The sequence below is a fragment of the Zymoseptoria tritici genome, chromosome 15 (genome assembly GCF_000219625.1).
Source record: "Zymoseptoria tritici IPO323 chromosome 15, whole genome shotgun sequence".
Classification (NCBI taxonomy): domain Eukaryota; kingdom Fungi; phylum Ascomycota; class Dothideomycetes; order Mycosphaerellales; family Mycosphaerellaceae; genus Zymoseptoria; species Zymoseptoria tritici.
In genome coordinates this window covers 121,657-140,825 of record NC_018204.1, presented here as the reverse complement: position 1 = coordinate 140,825, position 19,169 = coordinate 121,657, and the positions used below count along the sequence as shown (strand labels likewise).

The 19,169-nt window shown below is 51.0% G+C and overlaps 4 protein-coding genes across 4 annotated transcripts in view; 2 read left to right on the top strand and 2 right to left on the bottom strand.

Moving 5' to 3' along the window:
• MYCGRDRAFT_51688 (uncharacterized protein) overlaps positions 1 to 2,889 on the top strand; it is a gene marked incomplete at both ends in the record, with an annotated part of 45,414 nt that extends 42,525 nt beyond the window's left edge. The window contains one exon of the mRNA XM_003847338.1: positions 2,639 to 2,889. Coding sequence (XP_003847386.1) covers positions 2,639 to 2,889 — 251 coding nt within the window. The remainder of the gene's footprint in view (positions 1 to 2,638) is intronic.
• Positions 2,890 to 8,215: 5,326 nt separating this feature from the next.
• MYCGRDRAFT_97628 (uncharacterized protein) lies at positions 8,216 to 8,590 on the bottom strand (the record flags this gene model as incomplete). Its single annotated transcript, XM_003847264.1, has 1 exon — positions 8,216 to 8,590. The coding sequence occupies one exon, from the start codon at positions 8,588 to 8,590 to the stop codon at positions 8,216 to 8,218; it is 375 nt and encodes a 124-aa protein (XP_003847312.1).
• A 1,006-nt stretch (positions 8,591 to 9,596) lies between these two features.
• Positions 9,597 to 11,121, top strand: MYCGRDRAFT_97627 (uncharacterized protein; the record flags this gene model as incomplete). Its single annotated transcript, XM_003847339.1, has 4 exons — positions 9,597 to 9,779; positions 9,924 to 9,960; positions 10,714 to 11,002; positions 11,109 to 11,121. 4 exons carry the CDS (start codon positions 9,597 to 9,599, stop codon positions 11,119 to 11,121), a joined length of 522 nt encoding a protein of 173 aa, XP_003847387.1.
• A 625-nt stretch (positions 11,122 to 11,746) lies between these two features.
• MYCGRDRAFT_97626 (uncharacterized protein) lies at positions 11,747 to 12,279 on the bottom strand (the record flags this gene model as incomplete). The annotated part of the gene is made up of 2 exons (XM_003847263.1): positions 11,747 to 11,896; positions 12,013 to 12,279. The coding sequence occupies 2 exons, from the start codon at positions 12,277 to 12,279 to the stop codon at positions 11,747 to 11,749; spliced, it is 417 nt and encodes a 138-aa protein (XP_003847311.1).
• Between the last annotated feature and the right edge of the window lie 6,890 nt (positions 12,280 to 19,169).

Below are 19,169 nucleotides of genomic sequence, written 5' to 3'. Positions count from 1 at the left end.
CCCGCACCGCCGGCGCTGGTCTGCTGCAATAGAAGACTAAACACCTCCCACCCGATGGTCCGTGACGAGATGTGGTGTCCGCCAGTACCACCACGTCGAGACCATGACCATTCAAAAAAGCATACATCCGCCTTGTCGTCCCCGTTCCACGAGACGAGTCCCAAGGCCGCTCGCATCGTCGCCGTCCGTCCGTAGCCCTAACAGCTTACGAACAATATTCCACGATCAGATCATCGCTCTTAGAGTGAACCACGTCGGCATAAGACACGAGCAGGCAAAACTCGCTACCCGTCTTTCGCAGGACGGACACACCGCGAAGATCTAATAGCGACAGGCAGGGCGACTAACATCCTCCACCTCATTAACGTTTCCCATCCTTCTCCCTCGATCCTGTCCTCTTCTACCCTCCTACCGGAGACGGTAATCGCCCCTAATCCTAACTCCGGAAATCTACGTAAGTAGGCGTTATTATTAGTCTAAGCCGGAGTCGAAGCCTTAGTCTCGGGGACTACGAAGATCCGAAGCGTACCTAAAAATTATAGAGGTCGGCGCGGCGTCGAACATAGCTACTTTTTCGTCTCTAAAGCGGAAAAGCCGTATAATATCTAGCGCTAACCCTTCGCGATTATCGAGGGTAGACGTAGAGCGCGCGATTTCTAAGCCGGTAGTTTTTAGTTAGGCCTAGGGTACGTCGATATAGCGGTTCGGAGGTCGGTAATCGTATAGGGTTTAGAGGAGATAGGGGGTAGAATGTTACGGGCATGCACGAACAGCAGAAGAACCAGGGTGCCCTCGGCCTTATTGGACGAGAGACCCTTCTCCTCAGTGATCCCTCTAATCTCCCGCTTGGCAAGAGATCATAAGAGAGCAGCTTAATCTCTCTGCTCTCCCTAATCCCGAGAGAGCGCGGAGAGCATAGAGAGCAACGCTTGCAGCGATAGGTATATAGACCTTAACGATGTTCCTTCTGAACATCGTGTACAACTCATTGTTCAATCTCACTAATTGGAATTCCCGCCTTCACTCGCATCCATTGTAAGAACACTTGTTTCTTAAACTGACGAGCACCAACCCGTGCCTTATACCTCTTCGGAAGTGTGAGACATAACATAGAAGCGGGACATAGTAGTAAGGATAATAGAGGAGTAATAGTATACCCTATAGATTTAGGAAGCTATAGTCGAGATATATTAGCTTTCGAGGAGTCTTAATAGCGATCGAGAGGTAGCTAATCTATCGATAACGAGTTATCCTACCGTATAGTTAGTTTCGTCTAGCGTACGCATAACATAATAGTATTCTAATATCCTTTTCTAGACCTAAATGCTCTATTACCCCTATCTAAAGTAGAATACGTCTAAAGTAATGTACCGTTGTATTAGCGATTAGATTAATGCTGTTCGGCCTGGTTAGATTATTCTATCTCGCTATTCTGCTGCTTCAATCTCGATCCTAACAAAGCTATCGAAAGAAGTCGTAAGGAGTTTCTCCAGCGAGGACGGACAATCGCTTGCGAAGACCAACGTGACATTGGACAGGGATACTCGAGGGAAGCGCAGCGTTGCAAATTAAAGAAGGTATTTAGCTGATGCGTAAGGTAGTATTATGCGCTCGGACAAAAAAAGACGTGCAATGCGCTCCGTCATGATTGCGTTGCGGTCTCTGATTCCGATGCGGTCAGCTGTAATGCCCTCCACGGTGGCGCATGTCGAAGGCCAACCGAGTGCAAGCGCATTGACTTGACAGGCCCATGGCGGAAACGTTGTGTATGATGATCCTTCGCTTGTACTCCATCCCTCACCACGCCCATGTTCCCACGTGTACCTCACCTCCCGCGCTTCCAACAAAGCTGGAGAAACTCCACGGCTTTGCACGAAGGCGATCTAGGAGAAGGATGCGCCGCCAGCAGGAGCGGGTCGGGTAATGCGAAGAGTGGATGACGAGGTGGAAGTGAAGCGGATCTAGTGTCGCTGTCGAAGTTGGTGTCGCTGTCGAAGTTGTCGTACTGCAATAATGCTACTGTTAGTCGGGCAACGCCATTATGGGATTAGGATTAGTGTAGTGTAGTCGTGCCGGATCTTTAGTCCCTGTCATGTTGTTATTGTATGCTCGAAAAGGAATATGTAGGAGTAAAGTCGGAAGATGACAGGAGGCTGATGTGTGATGGATGCATAAGGGGACCCAAGGAGCAACGCACGGAGAGGAGTCCGGTGCCTCGGCCCCTTAATGACTAACTGGACCCTTGGATCTTTCTTGGATCCTTGGCGTCACTGTCTGGAAAGGTGATGAGACCTGACACCACACTTGACACCGACACCTCACCATCGACACTTGACACCGACATCTCGACACCGACATCTCACCACCGACATCTCGACACCGACATCTCACCACCGACATCTCACCTCCGACACCTCATCACCGACACCTCACCATCGACCCGCAGGGTGCAAAGCGTTGAAGCTAGCTCGCAAGTCAGCAGAGCCGACGCCTTTGTCGAATTCTTTGATTCTGAGAGAACAAGTCCTGAACCCAGGACGGCAAGACCAAACGTGTCCGAATTCGAGCGTTATAGTGAGTCACCCTGTCGAAGATTCCATCCTGGAGCCGGTCGAATCGCCTGTTGTCTAGCCGGTAGAATCGCCCGACCTCAAGCCTATCAGAACATGGAGCCTCAAGCACGAGGAAGCGCCTGTTCTGAAGCCGGTTGGATCGGATATTCTCGAGCCAGTCGAAGCACCCGCCCTCACGCCTATCAGAACGCGCATGCTGAAGCCTTTGGAAACGCCCATCCTCGAGCATGTGGAAGCGACCATCCTAAAGCTTTTGGAAACGCCCATCCTCAAGCGCCGCTACGGCGATCGAGCACTGCATAATTATCGCCGTTAACAACGACCAGCACGATCTACATGCTCAATTCTCGCAGCAGCAATCCAACCCGCCGCTCGCTTTCAAAAACGACCATCAAACCTCACCTTAGTGCATCTCCCTTTCTCCCTTTCAGCATCAACCCAACCCACCTCCTGTCAGGGCCGCCGCCAAAACCTAATCGAGGACACCTGCTAGCTTCCCGCAGCAGCACATCGAACTATTGCGTGCGAACACCACCGACAACAGCCAGCACATGCGACCTGCTCACTTCCCGCAGCAGCAAGCCGATCCATCCCCGGCTAACGGTCTCGGCGTCGACTTCCAGAGCTCTTACACCGATTAGCAGCAATTTCATCCATCGCGTGCGAACACTACCGACAACAACTAGCACAAACTATCTGCTTACTCCCTGCAGCAGCAAATCGATGCGTCCCTTTACGGCACTACCCTAGCCTCCCTAGTCCAGCCCATAGAGTCGGACCTACCTACCTACTAATCTCCTTACGTTACTACTCCTACATCCCCCGTGTAGCCCGGCTCTTGCCAACGACCCTAGCATCGACTTACGACCCCTTCACCCCCTCTTAACTCCTCCCGCACTCCTAAAGAAAAAGGTAACAAACCCGAGACCTAAGGGTTGGTCGCCGGCCTTACTAAAATTATTAACAAATCCGACTACTCCGACGGACTAATCTCCGCTTTCCGAAAAGCACGCCGCCCGTATGCTGTCTAACACTACCGCTATCGCCGAAGTCCTACCTAGTCCCTAACTCTCCCGAGTCCTCTAAGCAAATTCGATCTTACGTATAATAAACCTACGTACGTACGTACGTACGACGAAGACAGTATACGCATAGTTATACGCCGATGCCGTTACGTTACGTATATTGTTCGATACTACGGCTATCGTATGTTGTCTAACACTACGGCTATCGTAGAGGCTTAGTCGGCTCTATCCTACGAGTTTCGATCGATCTTATATATAGTAAGTACGCTTTCGTCTACTAGAATCCCGGCTAAGATATAGAAGAGGTAGGCATATAGTCTAATACTACCGTTATCGTAGAGGATTAGTCTACTCTATCCCGCGAGTTTCGATCTCGATCTTATATATAGTAAGTACGCTTTCGTCTACTAGTACGTCGGCTAGGGAATAGAAGAGCACTAGTTCTCCTACGCTCGCGAGGAGTTAGATACGCTTCGAGCGCGACTATACGAGGTTATTAGTTGCTACCGACTCTAGAGTACGGATCGGGTAGTGTTCTTAGGCTTTCCCTCTAACATCTTAAACGACGTTCCTATAGCGCTAAAGGCGAAGCTGTCGGCGATAATAGTGTCGGGCTACGATTTTCGGATTCCGGATATCGTAGTACTAGCGAGCCTTAAGACGTAAGACGGTCGTTAAGCACCGAGGTAATAATTATAGGAGGATAAGAATGTCCGGCGTACGTAGGCATTAATTAAATTACATTATATAGAACTACCTTAGTCGGTGAAATGCTTGCAACACGAGTATTACAAAAATGCCCTCGTCTCAAGCAAACACATGATCGAGCGTTTTCGAATCCGATCGAATCCGCAGGGAATTGTTGTCCGATCTGGGATGGGTTGTAGGGTGCGAGAGAATGGAGGCTTGGGCTTGCTCCCTCTTCTCCGCTGTCGATGCCGAGGAACAATCGCGCTTCATTCACACCGGGCGAGAAGCCATCTCCGATGTATCGATCGATACCCTCCTCTCATCCGACCAGCAATCTATCGCGCATCCCCATCTACCCCGCAAAAATCAACGCATAATCCGCCAGCGCACTCGAGTCCCCCGCCAACTGCAGCGTCGCAATTATGCGGCCCTTGCCAGCCGTCTTAGGAGGCGGGATTCTTGTTATAGGGTTTTAAGGGTAGCCCGGGATCGGAGGCCGGTCCTTACTACTAGGAGAGGACATATTAGTAGTAAGGAAGTAAGTAGGAGTAATGTTAGAAGTAATGCGGAGGAAACGGACGATACGAAGAGAAGAAAGGTCGAGCTAGGGCCCTACATAGAACGAGTTAGAAGCCTTCTTCTTACCGTCTTTACTAGAGATTGTGCAAGTATCTAGGATCGTCGCATCTCTATCTTCGATAAGCGATGTGCTATCCTTCTAAGCAAGTCCTTATCTACAATCGGTAGCGGTAGTAGCAAAGCCTTCTTTTGGCTTAGGTTGTAGGCTACTAAACTCGAAGTGGGCGACTAGAGGTGCCCTGGGCACAGGACTAACAATTGCCCCGCTCTGGTCCGACAGCCTAATCGCTGCGGGTCCTAGCTATTAAACTCGAAGTAGGCGAGTAGAGATGGCCGAGATCAGGACTGCCCGAGTGAATTGGATGTCAACCAGAATTGCAGTGCCTTCTCGGATAATGTAGACATCCCCGACGTTAAAAGGCCTTGTGCGTGATTCAATGGCATATCCAGATCTTCGGTATGCGCTGCTGCTCTAACAGCCAGGGCCGTCGAGTATGCTCGTAAAAAGCTTCTCCCAGACGTTGATTATGCTTTGCAGTGCACGCCAGCCAGAATTGCAGTGCTCTCTCAAATGGTACTTACCGCGTCTTTGACGATAGCACACATTGTGCGCGATCTGAAGATACGCCGGGGCTTTCGTGGCATGCGCAGATCGCAACACGGTTTTGTGTGTCAGATACATCCAAATACAGCGCCATCCCGGTCTACAACGATCTAACGATTAACGGAATTAACTGCTCGTCCCGAGGCTTGTCTAGACCTAAGAAGGCATTAACGCTCTTACAGAAGCTGTACAGACCGATCCTTCCCCAAAAGGCATCGTTGACACGCTGAAGAAGCACCATGCCTTTGAATGCGATCACTTACTTGGGTTAGAAAGAGTCTACAGGCCAATCACTTATCGGATAAGGAGCGACGAAACTACAAGACAAGTGCAACAGCCAATCCATGCACTACAGATCTAGCCATCGCAGAGATTTTAATCACGGCCCGACGAGAGCTGCATAGTTTACTTCATACCACTACTGGCAGAGATACCACTACTGGCAGAGTCGCCATCCACGAACCCAATTCCCGCCTACTGCCTCGGGAAGAGAAGAGAGTAAGGAGTCGCCAGCCTGGTCGCAGTAACAACCTCTATAGATCGTGTACGGACGGATTATTACTAGTAAGCACTATCGTATACGTCCTACAGTCCTTAAGATATGCAGCTGTATCGACTATAATAAGTAGATAGAAGAGTTTAAAGACCTCGAATATTAAGGCCTTACGAACTCGATCTTATCTAGCTTTTAAGGTTAGATCTTAATTATGCGTCTATTACTAGCTCTTTCGACCGCTATAGCCTTTTCTCGATACGGTGTAGTAGGTAGTAGCGCTATATAGCTCGGTGTTTTGCGTTACTAACTTAACTTCGTTCGGCCCCGGAGCCCTCGCGTATAACGTATTCTAGACCTACCGCGAGCGGCATAGCGACATAATAACTACGCCGGCTATACTAGATTATCCGCCGTAGTAGAGCTTCTTCCTTCTCCTAATACTAACTATTATCTCTAGCCTATCTACTAAGAGAATACTTATAAGTCCTATAAGTAAGGCGATCGAAAACCTCCCCGGCCTCGGTCTATTACTTGTCTTACTCCTCCTTAGCCTTACTCTTACCTAAGATACCTTATACTACGTAGGAGTATCGTCGGTATAACCCTATATTACGTATACGTTTTTTTACTACTTATATAGCTAAGCCTAACGCCCGTTAATTAGCTTTCTTAGTTATATAGTCGGTCGATAGCTCCCTCGTATAGCGCCCTAGGCTACGATATATAAGGTAATATATACGATGCTCGAGATATCCTATATCTAGCGGTCGTCTATAGGCCGAGGAGGAGAAGGAGGTAGAGCGGATACGACGGCGACGGTAAAAAAAAAGACCGAAGCCCGTCCGGAGGCCCGTTAGAGGCCTAAGATAACTATAAAATCTTCGCTGTTTACCGTCTTATAGCCTTTAATACTAGATATAAGGTCCCGAATTTAATACCTAAGTAGGTAGTAATCTATATTAAAGGTAGAAGAGGAGGAGTTAAAGCCGATAAGGGTTAATATAAATAAAGTTACGAGCATTATAGCGCTCTAAGTAAGCAAAGTATAAGCCTCTTATTTGAAACGATTTATACTATCCTTCGACCGTACGATCGACCGTAGCTCCTACCTTATATTTTACCTTACTACTAAGATATAGTATACTACTCTCCCGCCTACTCGTAGCCTTAACGATAATAAGGAGCTATATTATACTATATAATCGCGAGAACAAACTTATCTATAGGTACAAATCTTACGCCTCGCTATTAACTTCGATATCGATACTAAAAGAGATAGGTCGCGCTAGTAGATTTAAGAGTAGTATAACTAAAGGAGTAGAAGGTTATATTAGATCTAAGCGGAGCAATCGTTTTTAATAGGCAATCTAAGGAGGTTAGGACGGATAAGATAGTTCTATGTATACTTAATACCCTTATCGTATATCCGCCCCTTCGCGCCGCGTAGTATACCGAATATAACTAAAGCCGAGCTTATACCTACTCCCTCCTCTACGATACTAAGGCTACTATATAACGATTATATAACGTCTCCCTACTTGTTTAACTACGGCTCTATACTACTATTGTTATGTCTTTTAAATAGTAGCTCCGAGCTACTAGGAGCTCTATTCCGCGCGCGGCGGAGATACCGAAGTACCTAGATATAGTAGATTAGCTAGCGTAAGCGGAATATTAGCCGCCTAAAAGATCGACCTAATCGGGTTTAGTAGTACTACTTCCGACGATAAATACTTTCGAAACCTATTAAAATACGAAGTATTTATAGTCTCGAAGGAGACTACTAGGTTATCGATTATATACTCGAGGTTTAGAGCTCGCTTAAAGCTCGGAGGCGGTAGAGGGCTCGACGATCCGGGCGGAGGTCGTATAGTCGTCGTTATAGTAGCGTAGTCGCCGCCGTAATTAAGAGACTTAGGATCTTTCCTTATACTATTACTAATATCGCCGAGGAAGGCTTCTAGGTAAGGGTAACGGCTTATAAAGCGAGTCGAGGGGTAGGTACGCTTTTAGTCGATAATAGGATAGACCGTTCGGACGATAGACGGTAGAGGGTAGACGGCGGAGGATAGACGGCGGCGTAATTTAATCTCGTATCCTATCCTAAACTCTAATATACCTCCGAAAGTCTATTATTTAACTCTACTTTATTACGACTAGACTTTCGCTTCTTGTATATGCCGTCGTTGTCGTCGCCGTCAAAATTCGCCTCAATGCCGTCGCCCATGTGGTCACGATTTCCGAGCTCTTAATTGGGGCCAGCTTTTGCATCATCGTCTCGCTGGAGATTGTTGCGGCTATCATCTCGCTTCTCGTCCGTGCCATCTTCACTATCGGAGTTCGAATCTGCCATGATTTCGTCGTTCGTCATATCACCACTCCCGAGCTCTTCTTTGCCTTCGTCATCATAACCCGTTCCGACAACAGCACGCTTTCTCTTCTGGCTGGCGAGAAGAGGAGCAAGTACCGCTGCAGGTGCACCAGAAAGCTGCAGCGCAACTGTCACATCCTTCGCAGTGCGATGGCTCGTCTTGCTCACGCTACGCGCCGGCGCACTTTGTCGAGAATCGCGAGCTTGATTAAGGAAGCGAAGGGCGGTTAGATAGTCGAGTACATCGGTCATTTTGTTTAAGGCTGCTATGAACTCTCGGGAGCGTAGACTGCGAAGATCGAGATAGGCACGCTACGGCGGCAAACACCATTTGCTGCTCTGTAGGGCTCGCATGTACTGGCGCGTCTTGGGGTCCGGTACTATGTTTATAACAATATCGTTGAAGGCGCTTAATGTAGCAGCCGGCATGAGACTAGCCAGGTCGGTATTAGGCTCCGCACGCTTAATGTTATCGCACAACGTAGATAAGGCGTCGAGGGTGGTAGGCAGGAAGTTTTCCGCCGTCTGGCGGAGTTCGTCGGAGAGCATGGTTGTGAGATGTGCCGGTGTGATTAATCTTGCCAGTCAATAAGGCCCAGAAGACGTCGACGGATGCAGGAGGTGATTTCGGTGGTCGTTGTCGTCGTCGTTGTCATTGTTGTTTCTGGTTCTGAGCGTCAGGCAACAGATCTTTCCGCTGACGCCACCTTCCAATTCTGGTCTGGCGACTGGTCGGATCTGACCACATATTGGTCAGATCCGACCAGTCGCAAAGGCTTCTCAACCAGAGTATGCGCCTTTCGTCCCTTCTTCTCCGGATTATCTTTCCTGTCCATCGGCTCTCCGCTACCCTCCCTCTTTCTTCCTCCTTTCGCCTAGATGTCCTCAACCCCTCACCCGAGCATCATGTCATACCTCAAACCTCCACATCTCCATCGCGCTGTTGGCGAATTCCTTCAGCTCAGTACGGTCGGCAGGGGAAGCAATAATTTGGCGAAACTGAACGATTTTGTTAAAGAATAAGAGAATATGAATGGACCGAGACTTGTATAAGAACAGGGAGAGAGTGAGAGAGAGGAGAGGGAGACAAGGAAGGACATATGGCATACCACATACACGTGGACACCACCGACTCCTCTTTCAGTATCTGTACGAACAATCCGGCACCTCTCCGTTTCCTCCACATCGTCGCTTATCTTTCTGACACCCACCGTCTCCTGCACCCTACCGTCCAAGAGTACGACCGCATTGCCCCACCATGACCTACGCGGATTGCTCCTCCGATCTGATCTTCGCTCTGTTCTCCAATAGTCGTGCTCCCTCTGCCTGGACCTGCCCGTACAACACGGAATTTGCCTCAGATGTGACTGGGCAGCTTGCTCGATGCGCGCGGCCGCAGGATCGTGAGACGTTTATGGTCCTTGAGCATGCGCTAGAACGGGTCAGTCTCCATGCTCGCGCCTCTCGATCACATCCAAACGTCGGAGTAGGGACAGATCTTCGTAGAAGCGCAGCGCAGCCTCGAAATTTTGTAACTGGTGGATTTCTGCACCAATGCGATGCTGTACGACTTAACTGCTGTTAGTCTCAATCATGTCACTCTTCTTGCGACGACATGAGAGGTAACTCGGCATGTACCCAGCCTTTTTCAGAAATGTACCCAACATCGAAGTATTGACTGTCCGTTCTTCTGCGCCGATCCGGCGCGCGATCTTTCTCCTCCCAGACTGCTGACACTAGCGCACCTCATCTCGGGATGTGGAAGGCCCGCACTGCTCCAACTATACAACTCTTTACATTCTCCTCGGCCGCGAATGCAGCATTGGCGCTTTTGGGTCGCCGCAAGGTTTCGATTTGCTTTTCGCCAGCGTTGCATCATCTCCGCAGGAATTAATCGTTCTTGCTGAAGACATTCGAGGGTTGATTGACGTTGATTCCGACGCGCACTAGGATCGAGATGTTGTCGTACAGCTAACACGAAGGGAGTCGCGCTGCGGTTCGTCGGCGTGCTGTGCTGTCACAGTGGAAAGGAGATTAAACAATGGAAGGACGAAGTAAAGTTCGACCGAGGAACGGGCCGTTGTTGAACTAGTTCTAAGCCTGAGGCACACCGAGAACCCCGAGATCCTACGACATGGCCTGCGCCCTTTTAGCGACAATCGCCTCCGGACAGAACACATAATGACGAGAGCGCCGACGGGCCGATGCGCCTCGCCTACAAAATGTCCGCTCGAAGTTCCGACACGTCTGTCCTCTTTTCCGGACAATTTGCAATGCCGACGACGAGTAACACTGCACCTTTGGACGGCGTTTACCAAGTGTATTATCCAACGTTTTATCGAACAGTTCCCGTGGTGCCGCTTACCGACGAATAGCATATGCGCGGAGCAAGGGATGGGATGAGACCTATAAGTGGATCGAGAAGACGATCGAGCAGGTTGACGAGCAGAGGGAGAAGGCTGTCAGATACAAAGAGCAGCTTGTTAAAGAGAACCAGCAGCTTGACGAAGAGAAGAAGAAGGTTATTAAGGAGAACGAGAAGCTCGTCCAGGAGAACAACAAGCTTATCGGCTGGAACACCTATTTAACCAAAGATTGGATAACCAACTCTTCGAAGACTTGTTCGAGCAATCTGGGTCGGTTCATGGTCTTCTGCAAAGGTCAGTAAGTGTCGGCGCCGTGCGGCAAGATGTGCAGGGGGGAGGGAGGTGCCGCACGGGGTAGCATAAGAGGTGGAGAGGAGGTGTTTTGCTTACCAACTCCGGTGCAGGTTTTTCCGCTAATGCATCGTGCAGCCGTACGTTTCGGTTGGACTGGACAGCTACGAAGTTATGAAGAGATAGAAAACGCACAGATCAGTGTTCTGTGCACAGGAAATTTCTCTCACAATACGAGTATTAAACCAAGCGTGTCGTAAAGATTGTCAATGGACGACCCTGAAATACTTTACCAGAAGCTTGCCAGCCACTACCCGCATCCAAGGTAGATCCGAAGGCATCTCCGAATACACGCGCCTAATCTGCGAGCACGAGTGTTGTCGCAGTAGCGGTCCATTGAATGGTATCTAGGTGTAGTCTATCTGACTACGTCCCAGTAATCGCCCTATCTACCCAACTACGACAATGCCACTCTCGACTCATCGCGACAACTCTGTCATCGTCGAGCACCGCGATACCACCCTCGACTCATTGTGACGAGCCGACGACTCTATCACCACCGACTACTACGCTGTCTCTCACGAACGAACGCCAACATGTCGCCCCCATGGCTGGACAAGAAGAAGAAATCGGATCTTGTGAATGTGTTCAAGGAGGCTGCATTGTGAGTATTCGTACCAACTGCGCAAATGGACACTTGCAGTTTCTGCACTCAGGCTGCCCACAAGATCCTTTCATCATCCATCGTCGCCTAGTACTCAACCTCGCCGCCCTCATCATCCTCGGCGGAGTCGGCAGCGACCTCTCCGTAGTCGCGCTCGAGCGCAGCTAAGTCCTCGCGAGCCTCCGAGAATCCGCCCTCCTCCATGCCCTTGCCGACGTACCAGTGAACGAAGTCGCACTTCCCGTACATGAGATCGAATTTGTGAAGAGAGAGACAGCCAAGTCCTCGCGAGCCTCGGAGAATTCGCCCTCCTCCACACCCTCACCGGCGTGCCAGGAAATACCAGGACGTACCAGCATGAGATCGAATTTGTGAGAAAGAGCGGACCGAGCCTCGGCGATGGCGTTGGTGTTGGAAAGCATGCACACGGCGCGGTTGCCTTGGCGAGATTTCTTGGTGAAATCGCCTTTGGGTACGTTCTGTGGTGGCTGGTAGTAGATACCAAGTTTGAAGCCGGTTGGGCACCAGTCGATGAACGGGATGGTGCACTTGGTCTTGGGGCAGCAACGGCCTGGTGAACCTCCTTGGGGACGACGTCTCTGCCGGTCGTCGTATTCCATGGTGGCTGGTAGCAGATACCAATTGAAGCCAGTTGAGCACCAGTCGACGAACTGGATGGTGCGCTTGGTCTTGAGGGTGGCAACGGCCCGGTGGACGTCCTTGGGCACGACGTCTCCATGGTAGAGCAGGCAAGTGGCATGTACTTTCCGTTGCGAGGGTCGCACTTGATCTGGCTGTTTGGCTCGAAGCAGAACATGCTGATCTCCTGCACGCTGTTGGTCTTGTAGGCAGCCCAGAGGTGGATACGCGGGTATGGGACCAGGTTGGGCGGAACTCGTGAAGTAATCGGTTGGTCGGAGGACGTTGAGGTAGTATCAGTTCTTGGCGTGGCAGAGGAGCGTCGGCTTGCCTAATTGCTCCTCGTCTGGAGAATTGTCCGCAATTGAGAATTCCGGCTGCGTAGGCTTGAGGTCAGGAAGTTGGCGGAGCAGTGAGAAGTAGGGGAACAAATACCGCATCTTTGCCACATGACAGGATATTGAGCGAAGGTAGAAGGTCCTGCGTTGTGTGTGTGTGTATGTGTGTGTGTGTGTGTAAGAGAGAGAATGAAGGTTCTTCCGCGACAGTCTGACAGCGAGTCGTACGTTTGGGGATGAAGAAAGGGCCACACAGTAGTCGGAGGAGGAACATCGTAGACGAGGTGTGCTGTGAAGGGCAACAGCAACGACTACGATTGTAGCGGAAAGGTTCTTTCCCATACCATGCCTGCCGTTAAGATTGACGTGAAGGATCGATGGTACAGCCGGGCTCACTTTCCCATCTAGACAGAGCTACGCGGGCTTACACATCAGGCCCGATTCAGTTCACGCGTTGACAGAAATGATGGCACCTATGTGGAACGCCTGCGTAGTCGTGATGAGTTAGTGGTAGACGGCTGGAGTAAGAGCTACAATCTCTTCCACCGCTCACTTGTTTGTTCTTGACGCGGTCATGTGTCCGGTCTTCGACCTTGGTTACGAATGCCATCACACTCGTGGACACTCGTTACCCTCTGTTCAAGTTAGGTAAGTTTCGAGTGGTTGAGATGACAATCGCTCGAAAGCCGCTGACCCGACGTCCCTTCAGATTCACCCTAGTCGTAGACTATCGATCAGCTCCCTCCCCTCACACGAGCCTCATCTCCCCGTCAGAACTTAGCCTGCGTACATCTCATGCATGGATCGACACTCAAGAAGCCAGCACTCGAAGCTGCCAGCTCCGACTAATCCATCGAGTCTAAGTCCGGCCTGCAAGTCCTTAAGTCAGTGGAGCCGCAAAAGAAATGTCAAGACTCGAAGCTGTCAGCAAGATACTACAACGACTTCCAGCCTGAACCCTGCAACGGTGCTCAACGTTCGTGAAGCGACCCTTCTAGCAAGTGCTTTACCATGGATGGCGGTGTCATCGCCAATGCTCCCCACGCAGGCTATTCGCCCAGTCTACAAGGCAAGACAGCCCACCAGTGTATGATCATGCTCCGCCATCGACTCCAGACTAATGCCTTCTCCTAGTGGTTTCCACACCTCCCCTCTTCTGTTGCTGGATCAAAACATCTTTAGTCAGGCCTTCACTCAGCGGGCGGACATGCCAACCTTACAGAGTCTCGACCTGCTTGTTCTGCCAACACCGCAGCACGTCACAGTGGCCATCGCTCTTGCCGTGCAACTGGAATCCTTCAACGCAGGCCACGCATGCAGCTTTCTGCTGCCCGCCAGTGCGCAGGGCCAAGATTGCTTTCTCGGATTTTGCGGAGTTACACGGAACTCATCGGTACGTGATCAAGTCGCAGCCTCATTCTCTACCTCATCCGCCAACTGACTGTACCAGCATCGATCATTTCCATGCTTGCAAGGATCTCACACATGTCTTCTACGCTCAATCTGGTCCTCTCTAGGACAGCTGGCGCGCTTCTCAGACTTCAATCTTGTGCGAGGAAGAACTGTTGTTCCCATGCATACGACTGACCGGTTTGCGTTCTCACAACATCTGCTTTTCGGTCCCTTCATATGTTAATCAATCACCTCGCCCAGCGCGGCAGCGACGCCCTCTCGAGCGACATTAAGCACGCCTCACAACCCTCATCACTCAACACCCACCGCTACAGTTACTCTTGGCCAGCCTTGATGTGTCTCTTGGATCTTAACTCTCGCCTTTCCACCATCAGTCAGCGCTATCTCCGGATTGAGGGCAGTCCGTTTCTGCAGGTGCACTCTCGTTTCTTGGAGAATGTCCCTATCTGAGCGGGCTGTGGTATTGCACACCTAGGTCGGGGCCGGGGGACACGTAGAGCCGGACGTGTGGTAAGAACGGACAGAAGCCGGGACTCGTTATGCAAGAGATGAAGCCGTGGTAGGTTGCTTGTTGCGTTGGAATTGCCGGACTTGCGCTGGGTAAACCATTCGATCCAGAGCCGTCCGATGCAAACGATGCTGCGAAGCGCTAAGAGATACTGACCAAACGCAACGATTAAGCACAAAGGACTTCCAGATCCAGCAAGAAGTGCCTATCAAGCCGGTATGGCGAGCAACCGGTTGTGTCCATAGGGTATAGGTGTAGCGAGGGCTTCAGAAAGAAGAGTTAACGGTCTCTACGGCATTCTCTTTCTCGCCTAGCTTTGACTTCTTCCGCTGAGCAAATTGTGGCAGGCGAGCCAGGCAAGCCGTCGGGACAGGACAGCAGCCATATGTAGCATGTCCACTGGCGAAGCTATCTCGGCGGCAGTCACAGCCTCCGCTGAGAGTACCAGAGGTGGAGGGGTCTCCGCGTGCTGCTCGGATCAAAGCAGGTCGCATTGAACTCTTGGCGGGCTGTAATTGTGGCTGTATGCCTTTGTCGCAGATAGCTCACGACAGCCATCTTCGTTGCACGAGACGGGCACATGCGAAGCTTCGCCGCAAGTGAGCTGTGAAAAAAAGAATGACTCGGTCGACTGCAAGGAGCAAGCGTGCCTTGCAGCGGTATTGCGGTGGTTGACCTCGCCGGAGCGCATAGAGTGTAGCGGAGGCTTCGTCGCGGGTGTGCTGGGAACAAACTACTGACTCGGCATCTACAGAGGACATCTGGCTTGCGGTGGCGGATGCTGAGTGCAAGCTTAGCCAAGTACCACATTGTAGTGTGAACGGCATCGGGAAGGATGCCTGTTGGAAGCCAGCCTTAGCCAGTCGTACGCTGCTCCACACGTGCGAGACGTCGCAGAGCCAAGCCGTGGCAGCTCCGAGACGTGTACGCCTAAGTCCATCGCCTGTCTTGTGTCCGCAGAATACTTGTTCAAGCTTTGATGTGCTCGTAAGCACGAGTTGCGAGCTGTGATGGTCAAAGCTTCACTCTGATCTGTGCATTCGCCGGCATTACCATTCCCGTGTTCGCCGCTGCTCGGAAGTCGCTGCTTGGAGTAAAAGTGGTGTAAGGCAGTGCCTGATCGCCCATCAACACGCGCGACGGGAGACCAGAGGCCAGTGGTCAAGCAAACGTGACGATGAACGGCGTGGACCCGGTCGTGCGCGTGATCTTAATTGTCTCGCAGAAGGACCGACTCCGCGGCTGTGACTCGCTATTGTTGAGTGAGCCAAGACTCAAAACCGGGCTGGGAAGCCCTTTGGGTGATGACTCGTGAGGGAGCTGAGCTCTACCTCTGGTGGTGAGGGCCTTGTAGACTCCTGAGTCATGCGCAGACCACAAGGGCATGCGAGAACTCGATATTGTTCGAAAAGTGGTGACATCTTCGCTTAGCGAGATGAGCGATCGCGGACGTCTCGTTGATGCGGCAGTCGAGCTCAATCACGCGCACCCGGTGCCGGGAGTAATGATCGTCGAGCCGTGTCGAGGCAGTAATGGCGTGCGAGAACTCGGTGTCGCGCAAAATGTTGTGAAATAGTCGCTTGGGTATGGGAACAGCAGAGACGGGTCTTGTGGGTGCAGGAGTTGATGTCAAGGTACGAGGGTCAGTCATGCTTGCGATGACCGCCGCGCGATACAGAGACTGTGAGGATGTGCAAGGCGTCGATGTCGCATAGAGAGTAGGGTCCTGATCGGTCTGCGGAATGAACGAGTGACGACAGTCTGAATGACGCGAAAACCGTGCTCAAACTCCGATCGCCAATGGTAACAGAAGAGGTCGCGGTGACTCGCAAGGGCTTTTTATTGCTTGGAAAAGCAAACGTTGTACATCGTCGCTCTGCAAAGTCACTGGCAATCTTCTCATGGCAAGAGGGCATCTGGCAGATCGAGCTACTCGGCTTCAGCGGCGTTCGTGGGTGACTGATCTCGAATCGACCAAGTGAGGATGTGCCCGATGAGTTGGTCGCAAAGTGGATGACTGCTTAGTGTGGGTGCAACAGGAAAGAGTCTTCATTGGGCACGTTGTTTGGAAACGGAGAACGGTGTGCCGATCTACTTGTTGTCTTGGTGATAGCGGTGATTTGAAATCGACTCGTCACAGGATCCTTTGTTTCTGGACGCTGGTCAATCAGGTAAAGGTAGTGGAATCAGCACGGTTCATGACTTTGAAAATGACTGTTAGGTTGTAGATCTATCCGGGTCCATCCGAGTCTATCCGAATCTTGGTCTGTGCTCGATAGAATAGTAGTTATAGTTCTAAGATCGACGGAATATAAGAGCCTACTTATGCACTTATTCGTGTTGCGAGGTGTTGGGAGGCATCTCGCCCTCTTCTCGAGAAGAAGGATGACTTAGATTACAGACCTAAGTCTAATTAAATGCTCTCCATGCCCGAGCACCTGTGCCGCTTTGCGTAGGAGCGAACACCACGGTCGCCGCGCTGCCTGTTCCTCGTCGCGGCTCTACCGGCGCATTCGTGACGCGATGCAATTGAGCGACTAGTCTTCGGTATTGCGGTAGTTGCGGGTTGAAATTCTTCTCCTTCTCGATGGCCTGGACGCCATGCTCCAAGCTGTTTGGGGAAGGGACGACCGTAACAGCAGCGAAGTGTCTATTCGTAAGTATGGGGGCTGTAACTTGTCGGGCGCCCGCGCGCTCGGTCGATTGTTGTTGATGGGAGAGAATGTGGAAATCTTTCTGATGGCAGCTAGCCTCATATTATGTGTTCACCACGATCGTCGTCGGGGGCGCTGGCGCCTCTCCGTTGGCATTCCGGGAAGATCCTCCACTGCTGCTACCTCGGCTCGCTTTGCATATCAATTAACCCGGCAGTGTCTTCACTGCGACGTCGGCCTTCCAGGCGGTCTGCCTGGAGTCCTTGGCAAGATCAGCAGCATTTCGACGGATCTCCTTTCACTGCCTCCGACACCGCCGGCGAATCCCTTTGTTCCTTTGCGTCGCATCTAACAGAGCTAATATCTTCTACTGTTAAGATAACCGAGAGACGGTCTCTTTGTACGGCCGATTGGCCTTGCTATTAACAGCTTTGCCAGCCCATTTGAGCATGCCACTGTGTCGATGTCCCGCTCGTGATGAGAAGGCGACGGTCGGAGGTAAAGGCGCCGAGGTCGTGAAGCCGTCGGAGTTGCGAAGCTAGCAGCGGGAAGAGCCCAGGAGTTGAGGCGCGGGACCGAGAGTGTAGAGGTAAGAGGTGTGGCGTAGATCCCAGAGGTTTGAACTTGGAGCGTGGCCGCTGCATCGGAAGAACTCGTGAAGTGCGTTCAGATCAGATTAAGCTGTGGACATGAGACTTTCAATCTAATAGAGGATGTCTGAAGAAACCCGGGAATAGGCGTGGCTGACCTCAGCTGGGAGCGTCGTTTTATTTGTCCTCGACAGCGAAATCGTCGAAGGGGTGGTGGCCATGGAAGAGTTTGACAGCATTCATCATTGGGAGTACAGCTCGTGTTGTAGTTTGCCGGGCGGCAGCGAACGAAGTCGAAGCTGTTTAACCGTGTCAGCGATTGTACACATGCGTCGAAGCGGCAGGCCGGATAGTAAATTTTACACGTTGGATGTTGGATCGAAGGAATGGAGTTCGATAAGGTTGTGCCGAGCGACACATTGCGGCCAGGGCAATAATCAAAAGCGTCCGACTCCAGCTTCTCTATTTAATCAAGAACATAACTATAGCCGTTTCTGGGCCAATAGGTCTTTAGGAGCGATGTTGGCGATGTTGGCGTGTTAGTAGATGTAGCAGTAGTATCTTGAAGATGCGAAGAGGGTTAGATAAGGAGAGACACTTCAACTAATGCGCTCACAGCAGCGACGTTAAGGGTGTGTTTGCAAGCAACCTTTCGGAGCTCAGAAATCACTAGAAGATAGTAGCACCGGCATGCGCGATGAGAGAACAACTGTACCTGAAAGAGGAAGCTATGTGTTTAAAAGTATGGATTCGTAGAGATTGCACAAGCGGATTGATCTGATGGCTTTCGTTCTGCAGTCGAGACCGAGTTGGAGTTAAAGGGGAAGGGTAATGGTAGAGAAGCACACCATTGTCCATGTCCTCACCGTAGTAACCATTATGTTCATTATCCCTGGGAGCACTTGTCCTTGCATTGCACACCGGGTTTGCACATTCCACTCCTCCGGGTTTGCCACTTGTGCCCATGAACAACCGCCAGATCCCTACTCCGACTATTAGGAAACGTCTCCGAATCCCAACGCCTGTAAATCCTCTATAGGATGCAGTTTTTCAGAAAGTCCAAATGTCCTCTATTTAACACCTTTCTTCTCGGGCTCCGGCTCCAGCTCCATCTTACGGATAAGCTGTTGCTCCGTACGGCTCTTGACTCGATTAGAAAGAGCTGCAACTCGCGTGAGTGTGCGTTCGTGTCGAGGTTCGTATGATCGGAGGGGATAGCGTCGGTCTCCACTTCGGAGTTACTCGTTGCAGGTGAAGCACTATGCGATAACGCTGCCTGCGGAGTAAGGAGCTGGAATCGGCGGTGCGCTGGAAGCTGATGAGCGTTAGTGTCGGCGTGCGAGACAGGATTGAAGAAGGGACTGACTT